This window comes from Kryptolebias marmoratus, linkage group LG4, assembly GCF_001649575.2.
Source record: "Kryptolebias marmoratus isolate JLee-2015 linkage group LG4, ASM164957v2, whole genome shotgun sequence".
NCBI lineage: Eukaryota > Metazoa > Chordata > Actinopteri > Cyprinodontiformes > Rivulidae > Kryptolebias > Kryptolebias marmoratus.
In genome coordinates this window covers 8664919-8684369 of record NC_051433.1, presented here as the reverse complement: position 1 = coordinate 8684369, position 19451 = coordinate 8664919, and the positions used below count along the sequence as shown (strand labels likewise).

The 19451-nt window shown below is 40.8% G+C and overlaps 2 protein-coding genes across 3 annotated transcripts in view; both read right to left on the bottom strand.

The window, feature by feature from the left end:
- Positions 1–8210: 8210 nt before the first annotated feature.
- Positions 8211–16908, bottom strand: fam210b (family with sequence similarity 210 member B). Its single transcript, XM_017408555.3, has 3 exons — positions 16292–16908; positions 11703–11902; positions 8211–9452 (listed from the first exon to the last, which is right to left on the bottom strand). The coding sequence occupies exons 1-3, from the start codon at positions 16721–16723 to the stop codon at positions 9236–9238; spliced, it is 849 nt and encodes a 282-aa protein (XP_017264044.1). The 5' UTR covers positions 16724–16908; the 3' UTR covers positions 8211–9235.
- Positions 16384–19451, bottom strand: part of ppp1r16b (protein phosphatase 1, regulatory subunit 16B) — an 85518-nt gene continuing 82450 nt past the window's right edge. For both annotated transcript variants that reach the window (XM_017408878.3, XM_037975371.1), the window contains exon 12: positions 16384–16396. The gene's annotated coding sequence lies outside the window, so the exon portion shown is untranslated. The remainder of the gene's footprint in view (positions 16397–19451) is intronic.

Here is a 19451-nt window from a genome sequence, read left to right as displayed (position 1 = left end):
CCCATATTAAATGTAAAAATATGGCTAAAAAGGAAAAGTTGTTAATGCATTCACACTTTGAAAGAGGAGAAATTAACACCCTTTGGGTTTGTTTGCAATTTCAGCTCCAGCATGTGATTAACACATGCTTTGGGTGAATTAAAGCAAAGCAAAAACATTAATGAAAGGTGAGATGGTGAGAAGACAAAATAAACTTTGCTTTGTCTGTGCCTTACATAGTCCTCGGGAATCTTTCCTCTCCCTAAATGCCATCATGTGGTACCAGCAAATCCAGCAAAGACTTTTATGTGATTCCAATGCTGCAGAAATATCTCCGCCACATTCTGCATATGAGACTGTCTGGCTTTTTGTCAGTGGGGCAGTTTTCCACCAGCCTTATGGATCGACTAAAGCGTCATAAATTCTGCCAAATGGTCTAATATCATAATATTATAGGCAACGTCATATCTGAATGTGAGAGGAATAATAGCTTTTCCTCCTTCTGTCTGCGGGTCTTGATGAAAACCTAATTTTATTGCCACAATCATAATGGAATTATCTCCAGGTGTGAGGAGGGCATTTAATGAAATCATTACAAAGGATTACTTGCTCTTTTTCACAGGCTTATTAAAAGAACCTTTATGATTGGAGGCAGAGTGTGAGGGGCTTTTTTTTCCCCCCTCCACTCCACTCTGACTGATTGCGTGTTTGTCAGGCTGGCAGTCGCAGCATTTGTGGCATAAAAAGCCTGCAGGGAGTCACAAGATCTGATTGGGAATATTGGGGGGGGCATTGGCTGCTGCTGGGTTTTATTGATGTGTCTCAACACAGAGATCTCATTTTCATGCCCTCAAAACACGTGTATATATATTTTTTACTAAACGCTCCTCTTTGATGCATAGTTTATCTGTTCAAGCTAATGAAGTTTTTCTGTTCTTCTCTTCCCCTCTAGTTGTGTGCATCCTCCTCCTTTTTATCTGTTCCTCTTCCTCCTTCGGCCTCTTTGCTCTTCCTTTCCTTTTCTCTGCACCTCCTCAAGCTCATCTACTTTTTATTAACAGTCATGTTACTTCATCCCGCTCAGTATTGAACTGTGGTTAACCTGCCCTGTAAATCCTTTTCCTACTTTGCCAGAGGGGAAGACGTACGCTGTATGGACGTAAAGTTTAATGAGCAGCACAGCCAAATCACAGCAGTATTCTCATCCATAATTCTTTTTGATTGAATCCTGAATTGTAAAATCAATGCCTTCTTGCCTCCTGCTCACTTCTGGTTGATATTTCTTTGTATGACAAAGCAACTTTGTTTCTTCTCATCGCCTAGTTGTGGCTTGGAGGATCTGCAATATATCAGCTTCTGATGGCAAACAAACCTAAAATCCATCTATACTGTTGCCATCAGCATTGCAATTATTGAGATAAATTTAAAAGTAATTTACCTTCACAGGGAAGTGAGATTGTATCAGAATATTTTTCAAACAAAGAAAAATTAAAGATCTAGCATTCCTTTTGAAGGAATGCATATCACCTGTTGCTTTTAATGAACAGTTTAAAACCACAATGGCTGCTACATCTTGCAAGACTCTTTAATGCCCAAAGTATCTGCTGAGGATGACTCTCATCTACTACCAAACCAAATCCAGTATCTGTGAAAGTGACTTTTTCAGAGTTTTTCAGTTTTCTATTGGCTAATTTGATTATTTGTGGCAGCCTCGGATACAGGTGAAGGAAAACCAAAACCAAATGTGTAGTAAAGTATGTTGAGATAAAACATAATTTCACATTCTAACTATTGACCAACTTTTTCTATTGAGATTTTTTTTTTTTTAATCTTCCTCCACTCAAAATGAAGCAGCGATAATATGTTTGCCCATTTCCATGTGTTTGTTTGTAATGTTAGCAAAATAGCTCATGAACCAGTAAACTAATTTGAATGAAACTCTCAGAAAGTCATCACTGGATGTACGTCTCCAACTGATTAACCTTTGGAGTCAACCCAACTCAAACTGATCCGCACAGTTAACAAAGTTTAGCAAACACAAAACGGGTTATAACTAAAACTTGGTGTGGTAGTAGTTGAGAGCGAGATCTCTTTTTTGTTTGTTGTTTTTTACTTTGCCAAAAGCTTTTGGAGGCAACTGTGTCTGTCTGTTGGCAAAATATTTATTGAACCAGAGGACAAATTTTGATAAAATTCCAAGACAGCAATCCTTGGCTGTACATCTGCATCTCCATCCATATTCAAATTGATTTCTGCAGCTAACTGATATTTGCCAGCACAGAAAGGTCTCCAACTCGGTCAGTTTTACAGGTATTGAGTTTGTGTTACTGTGGTAGTAGCGGAGTCATTCCCAACACATTCTGAGCGCTTACACGTCTCTCAAAATCTCACAATATTGCATGAGATTGCACAATTACAGCATAAATTTACACAATTTTAAAACTCATCCCTTCTCAGCATAAGGCATGAAAGGCAATGGGTGATATGCATTCCTTCAAAAAATGCTGACCTTTATTTATTTATTTATTTTTTATGTTCTAAAGAAGATTTTGCACAAGGTTTGGACTTTCATTCCTTGACCGTTTTCTGTGAACGCTTTAACCTTGGAAATATGCCAAATTCAATGATAAAATTGGTCCAAACTAATATTGGTGTGTAACTTCTGTTGTTCTTGTTGTTCTGGCTGTAGAAAAAGGAAATCTGAGAAATATTTAAGTACTTGCAAGCGTCCCCCTCCAGCTGACACTGAGACTGAATGATGGGCTTGTTCACAGTTGTTGTCAACACGAGATGAATGGCTCTGCCTAACTACTCCGGAATAATGTTTAAAACAGAAAATGAACCCAAGTCGTGAATAAATGTTTTGAGTATTTGTGTTGTGCCTGGTCAGCACTGATTCCACTTAGCTGAAGAAAGGAGCGAAGGGGGGCTGAGAAGCAGCAAGAAATCAGGCACTCAGCAGCTCCACAATACTCCATTAGTCTTCATTTTCAGTGGGACATGTAACAGGGCCCTCATGTCTTAAAGAACAAACTAAAATTTATTGGGCTGGCCAGTTTGAACTAATTGAAAGAAATTGTCTGTCTGTTTGCCTTCCATTAGGTTTATAGGTGGTGGTGGGTTGGGGCGGTTTGATAATTTGGGGCCTGAGCTTGTTGCCCTGTGCTCATCACCCTGGCCTGGTTTTCTGGTAATGGTTTGATCCATGAGCGCCCTCCACTGAGCAGACAGTCTGAGCTGCGGGAATGATTCAACGAGGAATTGTTTAGCGAGGATTTATGAGATGAATTCGTAACAAAGTGTTTTGAGGTAAACAGACTTCGATTGATAATGGCGGTTCAGTAATGGTTTTAGGTCTTTGAGTTTGCACTTGCTGTAGTTTTGGTTCGCTCTTATCCCAGAGCACAGACTGTGATCATGATAGATTATCCTGGCCTTCTGATTCTGAAATATTGGTAGGTAATTTGGGATTATGGCTGGCTTTGTCATTTGATTTGGTCATGCTTATCATCAACTCTGTCTGAGATTTTGAAGTGAAGGTTTGTCTTGAAATGTGAATATCGTATGTTTAACAAACGAGCAGTGAGTCTCTGCCTCAAGCGGAGTAGTTTGGGTGTCTGAGTGATGGTAGGGTGGAGTGGGAGATGGATTTACAGATTGAGGCTTCATCTGCAATAATAAGGGCACCACTCTGGTCTGTCCTGGTGAGAAAGGAGCTGAGCTGAAGTCAGAGCTCAATTTATTTATATATAATATATATATTTTTTTTTTTACTGGTCAGTCGACATTCCGACCCTCACCTATGGTCATTAGGTGTGGATCATGGTCAAATAAGATCCCAGACACAAGCAGCTGAAATGAGCTTCTGAAGGGTGGCCAAGCTCACTTTTAGACATCAGATGAGGAGCTTTAACTTCCATCTCCCCCTTGAGAACTTCTGCCTGATTCTCCAAACTGAGATTACTCTGACTTCTGTCTACTGCAGGTGAGACACTGACTGAATGCTCAAGAACCCCATTTTAAAAAATTAAACCCTATCAGCAGAATAATTCCACAAGTTTAGGTTGAGGGNGGGGGGGAGAGTAAATGTGATTGATCTTGGAATTGAGAGTATGTTTAGGTGTGAAGCAGAGAAGAATTCAGACTTTCAGAATTTGAAGTATGCAGAATAATCATTGCAGCAGCAGGTCAGGTGGTCACACACAAACACACAGCTAGTTATGGAGAATAGTCAGACAAGTGACAATAGAAGGAACGCCTAATAAGAAAACTGCCAAACCATATCACATACTACTGTATAACCAAATGGAAAATCTCATTGTTTTTATTTTACATTCTGTCTGGTGTCTAACTCTGCTTTATGTTTGCTTTGAGAGCATTCTTTAAAAATCTTTTTAAGAGAACAAATCCCAGCAGCTCCTCAGCCAAATCAATGTTTTCGCACAAATATGTCAACAGCATGTGCTTGTTAAGATGTTTTTGTGAATCCAACACAAACCCACAAATTGAAGGCCACAGTTTGACGGAAAGAAAAGAGGGGGGGGGAGAGAAAAAGGCGCTCTGTGGAATTAACAGGACTTGAGAAAGGCTGGGGAATCAGAGCATCGTTTGCGCCTCGGTATTCTTCTTCTGCTGTTCTGGAGTCAGTCATTAACAAAGCTCAGGCTGAATGACCCAGCTGTCTGTTTGACAAGTGACAGGCAGTGGGTTTCATTTAAAGTTGGTAACAATCCACAACTGCAAGAAGGAGGGGGGGGGGGTATAAAAAAATACACTGGAAACTTACACTGTCTGTCACAGCCTAAATAAACTCTATAATTACTAACATTTAACAGCTGATCCTCCAAATTCTCTGAAGCGGAGCGAATAAGTGGAAGCAGAGCACACGCATACTGAGAGACGTAAATATGTAGAATAATAATAAATGCACGCATCTTTTGGAAGATGCCGACTGGCACCGATGTTTAAAATAATAAGATGCAGCTGCTGATCGTAGTGACTGTCTCTAGGTTTACTTCCCTGTGGCCTCTGTGGCAGCAGAGGAACGGTGATGAAGGCAGACAGCTGACAGGTGCTCCAGGATGGCGCTGCCATCAGGTGCATCTGCTAAACTTAGAGACAGGGAGACGGAGAAGGGAAAGAAAAAACAGTAAAGGAGGGTGGGGGGGAAAGAGGAAAGCACAAGCGCTCTTTTTTTTATATTAATAATAATAATATAAAGAGCAGAGAGAGTATAAAAGGTAAGCGGCAAGGGAGGAAGAATGTTTGTGTGTGCCTTGAAACTTTATGCCAACACCCGGTGTAAAGAAATTCACAGGATCCCTTTCAACCTGTGAGGCTGACGGAATGGGTTCCTGTGTGTCTAGACAGTGACACCATGAAGGGCTAACAAGTTTACTGAGCAGGTCAGGAGACGAGGAGGCTGTCGAGGAAAGGTAATAAGGAGAGATAATGAGTGTGTGCAGAAAAGGATCGAGAGGGTTTGGTAAAGCAAATAAGAACGGGGCAGAATAAAATTAAATAAAAGGTGCGAGGGGGGGGAAAAAAAGGCAGCTTGTCAAGAAGTTTGTGCGTGTGTGAACTGTGTGTGTGGCAGAGGATAGGCACTTTGCCATATGTTTATATATTACTGCCTGCATCAGCACTTTGCAGCTATGCCTTCCAACTCTTGTCAAAAAAAGCAGGCTGGGTGTGAGTGTGCAGCCTCAGTGGATTCAGTGTGTGTGTGTGTGTGTGCTGCTGTGACAGTGGTGACGCTCACGTTCTCTCTGACTTTAATAAAAGGTGCAGCCGTCAGGAGCTGAGGCAGGGGTTTGAACCCTTCATCAAAGCAGGGGCCAAGCACAGATGAAGTGTTCGCTTGCATCACGACTGGGTTTTTGGAGGCTGAGCAAAAGTTGACAGTGAGTGTATAACCAAGGAGCTGATCTTACAGCCCCCCGTTCTCTCGTGTGTGTCCACGCTTTTCTGATGTACACACACACACACTCACAAATGCCCAGCAGTGAGAAAGGAGAGGAGCCTAACTGAGCCCGGTGCATCTCAGGTAGCCCCGACAGAGTGGCTCGGAGCGCTGTCACCAATTTGTTCCTAGCCATGGGGGACATGCAGGGGATGGAGAGACAGTGGCAGCTTCCTGTCCTCATCATGGCTAATGAGGCCTCGGCTTCTCCTTCCTCCTTTGTGTGTGTGTCTGACGGCAGTTTGTAAAAGTTTGTGTCAGTGTGCTGCCAAAGCTCCTATTTCTCATAAAAACTAGGGGGGATATCTGACACAGACCACCGTCTACGCTTATATCCAAGTCTCCTAGCTGAATAATTTACCTGATCAAGACACACACGCACACAAAGAGAAAACTCAGGTCTTGTTCAAGGCAGCTACCATCCAATACAACAGCTGAGACTTTGTTCCTGTTCCTGGTTCACCCAACAAATGCTCAAAGGAGGAGGACTGAAGCACAGACAAGCCCCCGCTGTGATAATTACAGACAAGATTAATGATTCCTAATGAATCTTTCAGTGTGTGATGACCCAAAACCTTCAGAAACAATCAGCTCACTGTCAGGATGGCGTTGTGTTCAGGTATCTGTTTGTACAGACGATATCGTTGACTTTATCCCATCTACACAACGCTACCCCGACACATTTTAGTCTAATAACTACGTGAGATGCATGAATGACTGTATACTTGTGAAGGCTATTAAGAGGATAAAGTCATGTAATTAAATGAGAGCTGTGGCACCAGAAGAGCGGAGGATAAACAAACCTGTTTTTGTATGTCAGGAGCTCCCCAGTGTGCTCAGAAGAGAGAATTGCAACCTCTTTTCTGATTTAAGAAGTGATAAATATTTTTCATCTTTTGTAATGCATTTAAAGAAAATCAGTGTCAAAATAATTACCGAAGAAAACTAGATTTCTTCCTTGTTTTTCTGCTTTAAATGTATTTTAAAGCAATCTGCTCTGTATATGTTAGTGGAGCTGGTCACAAAAATTTCAACACTTTTTTTTATTTTATTTTATTTTTTCCAGAATGTAAGATGAGTAGGTCTGAATATGCATGAAGCTGTTTCTGATGCTGTAATACCGATATGTTGAGCTGACGACACACTTTATTTCAAACACACCTGTCAGCAAATTAAAATGTTACTTGGTGTGTAAGCTTCGATGAGAGCTCTCTTAAGATGTTCTTTTCAACTTTTTTTTAATCTTCTATTTAAATTAAAATCAGTTAAAATGAGATATGACCAGAAAACAAAAAATATTTAACTTTACACACATTGCAAATCTTCTAAAAACACAATTAAATCTGTTTACGTTAGGTTAAAAAGACTGTTATTTGCCACAGTGACAGTTTTTCAGGTTTTGGGTTGCAGCTCAGATTCATTCAGGTTTATCTGATCTCTGCTGGTGTTTTGATTCCAGTGGGGAGGAAAAAAAGGTCACAAAGCAGCTCCGTCTCAAGACAATTTACTGAGCAGAGTTTGAGGTGCTTCAGATTAATTTAAAAAAATGAAAGGCCTGAAGAAAAGCATATCGCTCGCAGGCTTTCATGCCAGAGTTTTAAACTAAGATCCTCTTCTGATGAGAAGGGAAGAGTTACAGCAGCTTTGTTTAAATTTTATAAATGAAATTTTAAAATTCACTGAGTTGGAGCCATTTTTTGTCTTGGCTGCAGCCATCTTGAAATGAGTTAATGACTTGTAGACTTACATTCATTAATTATTTTCTGAGTTTCACTCAAATCTGTGCAGTGGTTCATGAGATATTTTGCTAACAGTGTGGCCCCAGCAGCTAGTGTCAAGGTTTTAAGCAAAAAATGTTGCACAATATGGTGTGTGTGTGTGTGTGTGTTGGAGATGACTCTCAGCTACTACCACACACAGTTTTTGTTCAGTGTCTTTAAAATTGGCTGTTTTGTGTTAGATAATGTTCATGAGCTGTGGTGGCCACATGGAATTTGTCGATTCAAACATTGATCAGTCGTAGATGTACATCAATGATTTCTTTCCAAAAAAAAATTCATTAAAATTCCCCCTGTAGTTTATGTGATTACTCTTAAAAACGATAAACATAAAGACAAACACACACACACACACGGGCAAAAACATTTTCACCTTCAGCGGCAGGCAATAACAAAAAACAAGAGTTGCTAATAAATAGTTTTCTTTGCTTCAACTTTGCACCAACAAGGATTTATTTTTATTTGAACAAACTGAACAACACTAGAGGACCTTTTTTTTTTTTTTTCCTTTTCTGTATAAGTCGGTACTTCAGGGCTCTGAAAAAAAGCTGGTTTTGTTGTTTTAATTCCAGGGAGGCAGATGACAGTGATATATCAGCCTGATAAAGCTGGAAGCAACATCAGTGACAACAGCAGGAGTGAACCAGAATAGTCAATAAAATCTAAACAAAAGGAGGAAAAAAAGCTCTAGATCATACAGAGTCTAGGTGATAGTTAACGACACAGAGTAATTTGATGTTCTAATAATTTATTTTTTATTTTGTTACAAAATCAAGACAAAAATAAACCAAGTATTGCATGATTTTGTAATATCGGCTGTATTTTACACCAAAAATGTTTAATAGTTTAACAAAATAAACAAAGTCAAACTTCTAAACTTTATCTAAAAATTACACTGAAGCTGCTTCGCTTTAATAAGAGATTGATAATTGAGTTGTAACCTTTTTGAAAATGGGAATATTGAAAAGGGAAAATGGCAGAAAAGAGGAGAATGTGGGAGGAGAGGAGAGGGGTATAAAACGAAGAACCTGCTGACTCGTAACACCCGAACATGGCAGAGTCAGCTAGAGAAGAGAGCAGAAAAGATCAGCTTTCTCCTCTTTAATTCCACTGGAAACTCTCACAGCATTAACCCACGAAGACCCAAACAGAACATCTGTTTTTTTTACTTCTGACAACACCAAACGGTCAAGAGTAAGAGGTGTGAAGAAAAACCATTACCTGGTGAAAAAGTTCAGAAAGAAAATCTTCAAATTCACTTTTCCTGTTATTTTTCGGTATGTGTGTATATTAGGTCATGACTGAACTGCCTCTCCAACTTTAATACAAAGGAAAACAGCTTCTGATTCTGTTACAGCAGGAATTAGAACTGAGAATATTTCACCTGAAGTCACAAACGCAAAGAGTAAACGTGAGCTGCGTCGAACAGAAGGCAAACAACAAATTCGTAATATCTGATTCTAATCAGACGTTTTTTATTAAGACGTGTTTGTTTGATGAGGCGGCAGCAGAGTCGTCAGGGTTCAGGCGTGGGCGGCTTAAAGAGTCCAGTCTTTCTGAAGTAGCGAACGATGAGCGGAACTGACACCAGCGTGATGCTGATGCGAACAGGAGCGAAGAGCTTGTGGATGGCGTAGGCCAGGACGAACGTGCTGGTTCCCGCTGCCATTTTGGACTGAACCACGGCCTCGCTGAAGCCCAGTTTGCACAGGATGGCCGCCATGTCGATCCCACTGTGGAGCCGAGAGACACAGAAACCCAGTTAGAGGTTCCCAGAATTAACATGTTAATGAAAGCTTTTCTTCTTTACTTGGTTTTTAAATCATACAGTCAAAAAGAAAAACATCTTCTGAAAGCTACAACAAACAACTTTTAGGTTGTTTATAAGTTTATTTTATAAAGAAACTATAACATCAAACGTGTAAAAGTAAACAATTTTAAAATTAATTCATTAAAACACAAAAAAATTGTTAAAAATGCTGCAAGACTGAGTAAAATATGTAATTTGCAATTTTTATTTTCTGTTTTCATATTATTTTCTTATTATAATAATAGTAAGAACACATCTTTTCTGCATTTAATTGTGACAGATTGTTTAACAAAAAAACAGTTGAGACTTTGCCACAATAAGATAAACTTGCAGAAAACAACATTTATAATGACAGGTTTGGTTTCCATGGTTCCCTAAACTGATCTATGGTGTATATTAATATACTGTAAAGTTAAATAAATAATCTATCAGATTAAAGCTTCTAAAGAGGCGTCACAAAACGGAGGTTAACATGACCTGACATATTACTGGAATGAAATTCAAAATGTGCAGATAATTTATAATAAATTAATTCCTAAATGAGAATAGTTCACTTATTCCTCAAAACATTTATCATTTTATTCTTTCTTTCAAATAAAATTAAGTTCTAAATTAAAAACTCCAGTCTTTTCTAAAATATGCATTTTAGCATCCCACTGTTTGTTGTATAATGAAAATATGCCAAACCAAAATATTTTAGCATTTTGCAGCTCGAGCAAAATTCCAGTACAACTCATGTTAATCAAAGTAGGCAGTAAGTGGGATTACTGCACGCTGCAAAAAACTGAAAATAAAGTTAAGTTTCCACTATATGCAGAAAACAAACTAAAAAATGGTCTCACAGAGTAAAACTCCTGAACTCTCACCTCATTCAGCACTGATGTAGTTCATGTCTGTCTCCACCAGAGGGAGATGTGCTCATTAGGAAGTGGCAACTTCACTTCACATTCCTGTTTTAACAATTAACTCTGACCTTACACTAAATGACTCATTTCAGGAATCTTTTTAGGCTTTGTGCTTCACAGCCTTCATGAAACAGGCTTTTGTTTTTGCACAGTCACGGCGTTCACATCTGAGCTATTTAAAGAAGCAAACATGTAAGGAATGTGGCTTCAAGCTGCTTCTGCCACTGCAGACTTCTTCACGCATCAACAGCCACAGAGGATTCTGCTAACTTAAACCTGTTAAACATTAAGATCCGTCTGCACACTGACAACTGTTTCCTCAGCACACAGCGCGTTAGCAGGCCACATGCCAGGACTCGGAGGGCTCACAGTGATAATGCTCAGAGACTGACGCCGACAGTCAGCTTTCATTTCAAATGTCATCATTAGCTAAGGAGGAAATCTCCAAGCTGTCAGATAACAGCTACAAAACCTCTCTGGTATGTTGGCATGTGGCCACACACACAAACACACACACACGGCCCGACTTAAACTCTAGCCAAAAGCAGGGTGTGCCGTGTTGCTTTGACTTTTCATTGTTATCATGACAACAAAATTCATGGAATAGAAGTAACTTTAAACTCTCCGCATCCTGAACCACTCAAACACTTCAAGTTAGGAAGATTCACTTGGTTGTAGTATTTCAAAACGAAGAGGAAGTCATTAGTGACGTGTACTTTGCTCCCAGTCAGAGAACGGGTCATGTTTATTGCACTGGGGGGGGGGGGTTGTATTACTCTGCCTGCAGTTCAGTCATTTCTTCTTCAGAGTCTGAAGCAGATGAGGAAAAACTGCGTGTTCTGACACTGCTTGATAACATCCGTAAGAAATGTTTGCCAAATTCCAGAGTTCTCACAGACGTCATTTCCTCCTCCTCCTTTTTATTGTGCTGCCCTTTTTTGAGCTTTGGTTACTTTCTCAAGAATTTTAGGAAATCCAGAAAATTAAAGTAACCACACTACGCCATGAGAAAGAAAGATCTGATCAAATGTTTGTGTAATAGGGCAGTTTTGTTTTTTTTTGGTTTTTACTCTTAACAAAGAACATTGTGTAAATTTTAAAAGTATTCAAAAACGAAACTGTTTTGCAATGACGCCACTGAGGGAATATGTCTCAGCATGAGATTTACTGTACCGATCCATAACCTCAGCCACTGAGGATTTATGGAAATGAGTAAATACAGTACCTGAAGTTATGTAAGACACCTGAGAGTTCTTTGTTTTTCTTACCTGGATATAAGAACGTAGAACATTCCCAGAGACATGAGAGAGATCCCAATGTGAAAGGAAACTCCCACAGCGCCGTACTCTTTGAAGACTTTCTTTAGCTGCTGGGTTTTGTTGAGTTTTCTTTCCTCTGGCTCCGGTTTGTCCCCCAGGCTCTTTTCTGTGGTTGAGGTAGTCGAGGCCTCCTGGAGATCCGGAGCAAACTGGAAAATAAAAAGTGAAATAATCTGAGAACAAAAAGGGAGCAGGGTACTTGATGTAGCTGGAAGGATATGAAGTGAAAAGTTTGTTTTAGAGGTGTTTTATTAGTAGTAGTTCAGTTGCAGAAACACACATAGCTTTATAAAATGCATAAACAGTGCTGTGATTGTGGGTCATGCGTTTTATGAGCTCCCACTGTTCGTGCAGCAGCTGAGTCAGCTGATTAAACACAGACGGGCTGCTGCTGTGTGCTTTAGGTAATTCACATCACTTCCCCTTTCACACATTCATTAAAGATGTCAGTCACTGTCTCCTACACACACAAAGAGCCTCTCATAAGTGCACAAACGCACAGATCACTCTGCTTGTGACCTCTGTGACACTCCACTTTGCACCACACGCTCAGCAGCTGGCTGACAGCATAGCAGGGAGAAGGCAGGTCACTCTGTGTGTGTGTGTGTGTGTGTGTGTGTGTGTGTGTGTGTGAAGAAGATCGGTGAACAAACACTGCACATCAGGCCTACAGCAAACAGCAGACAGCAACAAAAGCATTAACGGTGAGGACGTGAGATGGACTATGTAAATAATCCTGATCTTTGGGCTGACGAAAGCCACAGGAGCTGCAGTTTGCAGGTGGAGTCATGTTTAGAGCAACAGAGCCTGCACAACTCGTTTACAACCTGCCGCATGTGATGGTGGGACGAGGTGAAGACGGATTTCTGGGTTGATTTTATAAATTATAACAGACCGAATACTTCTGTTCAGGTCGTTTGGTTTTAGTCTAAATGTGTCGCGTACTTGTACAAATAAGGTACCACAGCTGAGGGACTCGATCAGATGTGAATCAGGGTCAAACCTGTTTCACATCAAGAAATGTCTGCGCACACCCAACCAGCAGCTTGACCCAACGTTTGATGTTCAGTACATACAACCACTTGTAAACCCAATATTTTACTAACACCAGTTCTCGTGTTCGCCCTGCTGCAGGTAAACGATTTGCTTTGAGTTTTTTCAGTTGCACCTTTTATGGCCTATTCTGCAGTATTTTCACTTTACTTTGGTTCACCAGGGTAAAAATCAGACCTGGGGTGTTATTAAAAGATCCTGTCCATTTCTCTGCGAAAACAGGAAATACCCTTTGTCTTGTTTTCAGGCCAAATATTGACTCTGTGCTCACAGAGCTGGGACTGCTCCACTGCTCCGAGTGGTCAGAAAACACAGACATGCTGTTCATCACCAACACTTGGTGTCGTCCACCTAATAGGGTTACATTTTGTGATAGGTGTTTTTACAATATGTATACCCCTGTTTATTATACATATGTTTATTGCAGATATTGGCTATAAACATGTAATAATAGGTGCAGATTAGTAAACTTGAGTTATTAAATTCTTATTTGCATGTGCACATTGCTGGATTATAAGAATACAAAATGCTTTATTTCTCAAATATGTATGCACTGTTTTGTAGAATTTGAATCACATGATCATGTCAAGTGACTGAAATCTCAGACAAGAGCTTTGTGTGCTAGATATTTATTTTTTTGACAAAGCTACAATTTAACACAAAAGGTCCAACTGGCGCAATACAAATAGTAGAGCCCTAAAAGTGTGGAAACTGTTTGTCTTTTATCTACATTTTGGCCCAGCACTTAACCTTCTTTGTTTTCGATTTTCAAATGGAAGCTGTGATGTCATAAACAGTACACCAAGAGTTTTTAGGTTTTATTTAATTTATTGCTGGTGTTTTTTGAAAAGTAAGAGGATTGTCAGCATTATTATAGTTCATCCCAAGAGCACACGTCTTTGAAATTCACAGGTGTTTAAAATTACCAGTTTTAGTCCCTTAATGGGTTTAATTTAAAGAATTAGTTACAACCTGCAAAAACAGGGGATTTGATGCTTTGCCCGTGTGTGTGAGCGCACGTGTTCATGTCTGTCTGTCAGCAAAATAGTTCTTACAGAAAGTAACCATTGGGTGTACATCAGACACTGACTAACCATTGGAGTCAGCCCAATTCAAGATGGCTGCCACAGCTAATAAACACAAAAATGGCTCCAACTCGAAATGTATTCCTTTAAGGAATGGTAGGCCTTTAATGAGTTTTAGACATCTTTAAAAACGGAAAATATTTTGCAAGTAAAATCTGGACTGTAAAAAAAAAAACTGTCATCCTCATTTGAGCTTTTTTTTCTCTCTCTTCTGCTGTTGACAATTTTACTTTGACTAAACGAAATAATTTATTTGACTCGGGGAAAAGAAGAACAAAAACAAAGCCTCTAGCTGATCTTCTCTCTCAGCTACAGTTGGTCTTCCTGCGTTTTGGCCCAAGCTTCCTGGATGAAGCCACAGCCTCGGCCACATCTCCACCGGGCTGCCATCAATAGACAATAGAAGGAGTCCAGGGAGGGCGAGGGAGCAGGCCTCAGCTTTTCAGAGGACAGACAGGCCAAGCTAAAAGTAAAGGCGCGCACCATGGCGGGAGGGTCATGTGAGCGAGCAGCGACAGGGAGCTGTGCCAGGGAGGCTGTATGGGAGGGGGAACAGTGGGACTGCTGTGTCTGATAACAGCTTTTCAGAGCCATGAAAACACATGCAAAGTCACAGAGGCATGAAAACACAGACAAAGATCCACTCATGCACTGAGCAAACCCACACAGAGCAGGAGGAAAACGGAAAGTGGGGATTCTCCCCGTGAAGACAGTGACTGCTGAGAGTCTTCAAAGACAAAGTTAGATTAAACTCCTGCAGCAGGGTTCTTATTTATTGTTTTATTTACATGGTACTTTGTTGATTTTTACACAAGATTTCAGCTCTGGGGGATACTGAATACTAATACTGTACTATTCTACTGTGCTCTTTGTTACAAAGTACTGATAAAATGTAAAAGTACATTTGGTTAAGTACTGTATCTGATTACACATTTGAGGTAGATGAATTTTTCAAGATTTCATAACATAAGGAAAAAAAAATTGTTCAAATGTTTTACCATTCGTCCAGAATGTGCATGAAATGGAAGTATCATAAACATAAATACCTTAACTTTTGATACTTGACGTTTTTAAAGATAACACTTGGATTTGCAGCTGTGGAGGGAAGGGGCAGAGCCTTATCTCAGACGCACCCTTGACACTTCAGTCATGCAGTTTATTGTCGTGTCTCGTTCAACATCAGTCCAAAGCCCGGGCTGCGTGCTTTTGTTTTCAAACTGATAAAACTACTGCGGTGGAAAAAACTGTAAAATAAAGGGCTTACATTCGTTAAAAGAATGCACATCGCCCACCACCTTTCATGCCAGAGTTTTAAACTAAGATCAGATTAGGTTTAAAAATGGACTTCTTGCCATTTCTGACACACTGAAAATAATATCTGCAACTTTAGAAATTACTCTCAGCTACAACCATAACAAATTTTAGCTCAGCAGCTGTAAAACTGACTTGAGATATAGTCGTTTTTGTGTTTCTATAAAATCTTTTTTGTTGTTTGTTTTTTAGGTCAGTTGGCTGTGGCGGCCATCTTGAATCAGGATGACCTCAAAAGTTAATCAGTCACAGATGCACATCCAAAGATCATTTCCTGAACAACTTCCCCAAAAACTGAGTTTCTTACTGCAATTATATTGTCATTAGCATTTCCTGCAGGAGGGGGGTAATGTGCTGATTTTTGGGATATAACTATAAAGTCTGCTGCGTTGTTGAAAGACCCTTTTTGTGCACCTTCAGGAAAATCAGGCAGCTTTTGTTGGAGCAAAAGTTCAAAATTACTGAGTGTCATAACTCTCTCAAACAGGAAGTAAACAACAGGATAAAAACCTGAATTCTGGGTACTTTCCCTATTTTATAATCAATGCAAATTCCCATTATTCCAACCACTGAAGTCAGCATGGGAGCAAGTAATCCTTAATTAAACCTGAGGAAGTGACATTAAATATGATGAATGTTGTCAACGAACTGTGGACATGGAGTTTTATTTTCAAATGGAGAAAAAAAGTTAAATAAATCACATGCAAACACTTAAGTAACATCAGTGTTTGTTGAGATCTTTAAACACACTTTATTAAGTCTTTTTACAGCACTTCTGTTGACTCTTCAGACATGTGCTCACCTGCTGTAACCTCCTCTCCAGCAGCCAGGGTTTTGTTTGGTTTCAGTCGGGTGTGTTTTTGTTGTTGTGGAGGCAGATTATTTCCACATGAGCTGCAGAGAAGCTGCAGAGAAGCTGCACAGCCAACCAGCCTGTTTCATGACATGAGGGCTGGAAACTCTCCAGCCTCTGAATATCTGACAGGAAAGGTTAGACTCCTGTCATGGCGGCCTCTGGCTCAGACCCGGACCCCGCAGGTTAAACAAACACTTGCGTTGAAGTTAGCTGGTTTATTTTATTTTATTTACCCCTTTGTCGCCGTCAGCCTGCTCCTCGCTCTTCTTCGTGGCCGTCTTCGTGGAAACGGCTCTGGTCTGCATGCTGGAGGTGTTACCTGTCAACATGACGCTCTTCTTCTTCGTGCCTCCTCTGCTGCCGGGGCGCGTGGCGTCAAAGTCAGCCAGCCTCGCGGCCACGGCGGACACCCGATTCAAGTGTCCCCACCGCGCGGTTACAAGGCCAGTCCCGGCCGGGTGCCGGTGGGGGACTCCCGGGGGCTCCGGGTTCTGTGCGCCCGGGTGCGCTCGCTGTTTTGGGCCGCAAGAGGCGCGGTGCCGCCGGAGCGTCAGAGCCGCGTCCCTCCCCGGTCCGCCCGGTCCGCTCGGTCCGACCCGCAGCAGAAACGAGCCCGGAGCCCTGAACGCCGCCGCTGACGGCCTCGCCGAGCGACACAAAAGCATCGTGCATGCGCCTCCTCCCCCCGTGGGCAAGCCTTGATGGTGTCCCGCGGAAAGAAAAAAACAAAATAAGGCGAGGAGCTGCTACTTGTGGATGTGAGTGGAGGTAAACATGCTGCCCTGAGCCCTCCGCGGTCTCCCCCCTCCACCTCCACCGGCCCTCCGGTTGTTTCACCGATTATCACCGTCAGCCAATCGGAGCTGACGCGCAGATAGTAAAAGCCGGAGCGAAGGGAGGGGGTGTTTAAAGCTACAACAGTGCTGATTCATCTCGTTGCCTTACATCACAGTGGACGAGGAGAAAGTTCACCTGAGTCAATTAAATGGGAAGAAATCGACTTTTAGGTCTAGTTTACAACTGAAACAAAACACTAAGAGCAGAATGTCAACAATGATCTTTCCTGACAAATAATGCGGGATAGTTAGAAGACTGGCCTGAAAAAGTATTCACACACCTCATAAAACAATCACAAACTCCAAAGTATATTAGTGAAATGGAAGAAAACTGACACCTGCATGGATTTAATTTTTAAAAAATTGAAAAATGTAGCGTCCATTTGTACTAAAATCCAGAGCAAATGCATTCAGAAGTCACCTAACTAATCCTGCTTTGTGTAATTTAAGCTCTGAGAAAACAGCTGCTCTGTAAAGGCCTCTAACAACATTAGTGATCAAACAGCATCATGAAGACAAAGGAACACACCTGGCAGGTCAGAGAGAAACACATTGAGAAGTTAGGTTAAGACGCAGGGTTAGGTTATAAAGCAATCCTCCAAGCTTTGAGCATCTGATGGAGCACTGTTCAACGCATCATTCGAAAATTACAAAATTCAATCTGCAAAAACTAGGAAGACACGCCACCACTGACAGGCAGGTCAAAGAGGGCGTTAATCCGAGAAGCAGCTGAGAAGACCGGGAGGAGCTGCAGAGATCCACGGGCCAGGTGGGACGATCTGTCCACAGGACACTTATTAGATGTGCACTCCATAAATCTGGCCTTTATGGAAGAGAGGCAGGAAGAAAGCCACAACAAGTCCTGCTTGCAGTTTGCCACAAGCCATGTAGGGACATGCCAAACATGGAAGAAGGAGCTCTGCTCAGACGAGACCAGAGTTGAACTTTATAGGCTATGAGCATACAGCAATCCCACTGTAAAACATGGTGGTGGCAGCATCATGCTGCAGGGACAGGATAGCTGGTCAGCAAGATGGACGGAGCTACATTCAAGATACTCCTGGAGGAAAGCCTGTTAGAGGCTGCGACTTGAGGCTTATTTTTTTATTTAATCTAATTCCTATTTTCAGCTGACTACAGTGACATTTAAGAGGAAAATGAGAAAGCAGTCGTGCCTGTTTTCGGTTAATCCAGCCTTGATGTGTGAAAAATGAAAGTTTTAGCTATAGTCTTTAATTGGTGGCAACTTTTAAACAGCTCTTCTTTTTTTGTTTTCCTTTAAATCTCACTTTCTCTTTTTATTTGACCTAAAGTGCATTCTTGAATAATGTGTGAGATGAGTGACAATGTTACTACCCAGTAAAATAAAAACGCATGGTTATAATGAATTGTAAAGACTGTAAACATAAATAGATTTCATTACATCACACTGTTTGGGTGTTATCCCTGTCAGAAGTGTTGTCTGATCGCCTGTCCCCACAAGGCTTCAGGAGTCGTCCTTGTTTGCACTTATCTGAGCTTTTGGATGTCATGGCCAGGAGAGATAAGACCGTAAGCCCAAAACCAATAAGAGGAAACTGCTTCAACATGCTGAGATAAAGAAAACCAGATGCTTTTTTTTTTTTTCAGCATATTTTCCACTTTGTCATGCAAGTTTGCAGACCTATGCAAACAAACAGAAGTGTCAACAAAAGTTGAGGAAGTGGTGACAAAAAAACAAAACAAATTCAGCTCCACAACTGCTTTAATTTGAAAAAAAAAAAACACTTTCTTATCCAACTACTTATGTGATAAACTTGCTTCTTCTGCAACATTTGTATTATTTTAAGCTGCATGTCCTCTATGTAAAAGTCAGTTAGGGGGGGAAAAACCGTGATAGTGAGTAGGAGGTAAGATAAAAAAGGGTGGGTTGCTGGCAGGAAGTCAAGAGAAACGGCTCACGGTTGCGGAGCGTCTGACATTCTGTCGACAAAGCCACAAATTCAGTATGTGGGATGATTTTAAACTGCTAGTATTTTTTCATTTGTGGCTTCTAGTGGGTAAAAATCAAACGTTAGGTTGTCATTATGAGAACAGCAGCGAACGTTGGAAAGGGACAGACGTATACGTATCTGATGTGCGCTTTCTGCTGCCTCCCACGCAGAAACGATGACAGCAGGGAAAACTTCCTCCTGCATAAGAGCAGAAATGAATATCTATTTTTGCACATCGAGGAACATTTCTTTGGAAAACACCTTACTGTGTGTGACCTTACACCGACCTGTTTACACAGACGTGACACTAAAGCCTGACTCTGATTAAAAGACTCTGATTATGAAAACATTTATTTCTTTTTAGGTCAAAAGTTGAGACAAAGATTGACTCATAATCAAAGACCTGCATGAAACCTTGACTTTTTAAAAATGTAATAGTGTAACTTTTATTGCTTTAATAATTTAGCAGTTTTGAATTAAGAGTAATTATGGTTAATAAATACGCTTCCTGTTGAGAGGAATCACCCTGATAGTGGTGCATGAGTCTTATCTGCTTCTGACACAAATGCACGGCTTTTTCTGTG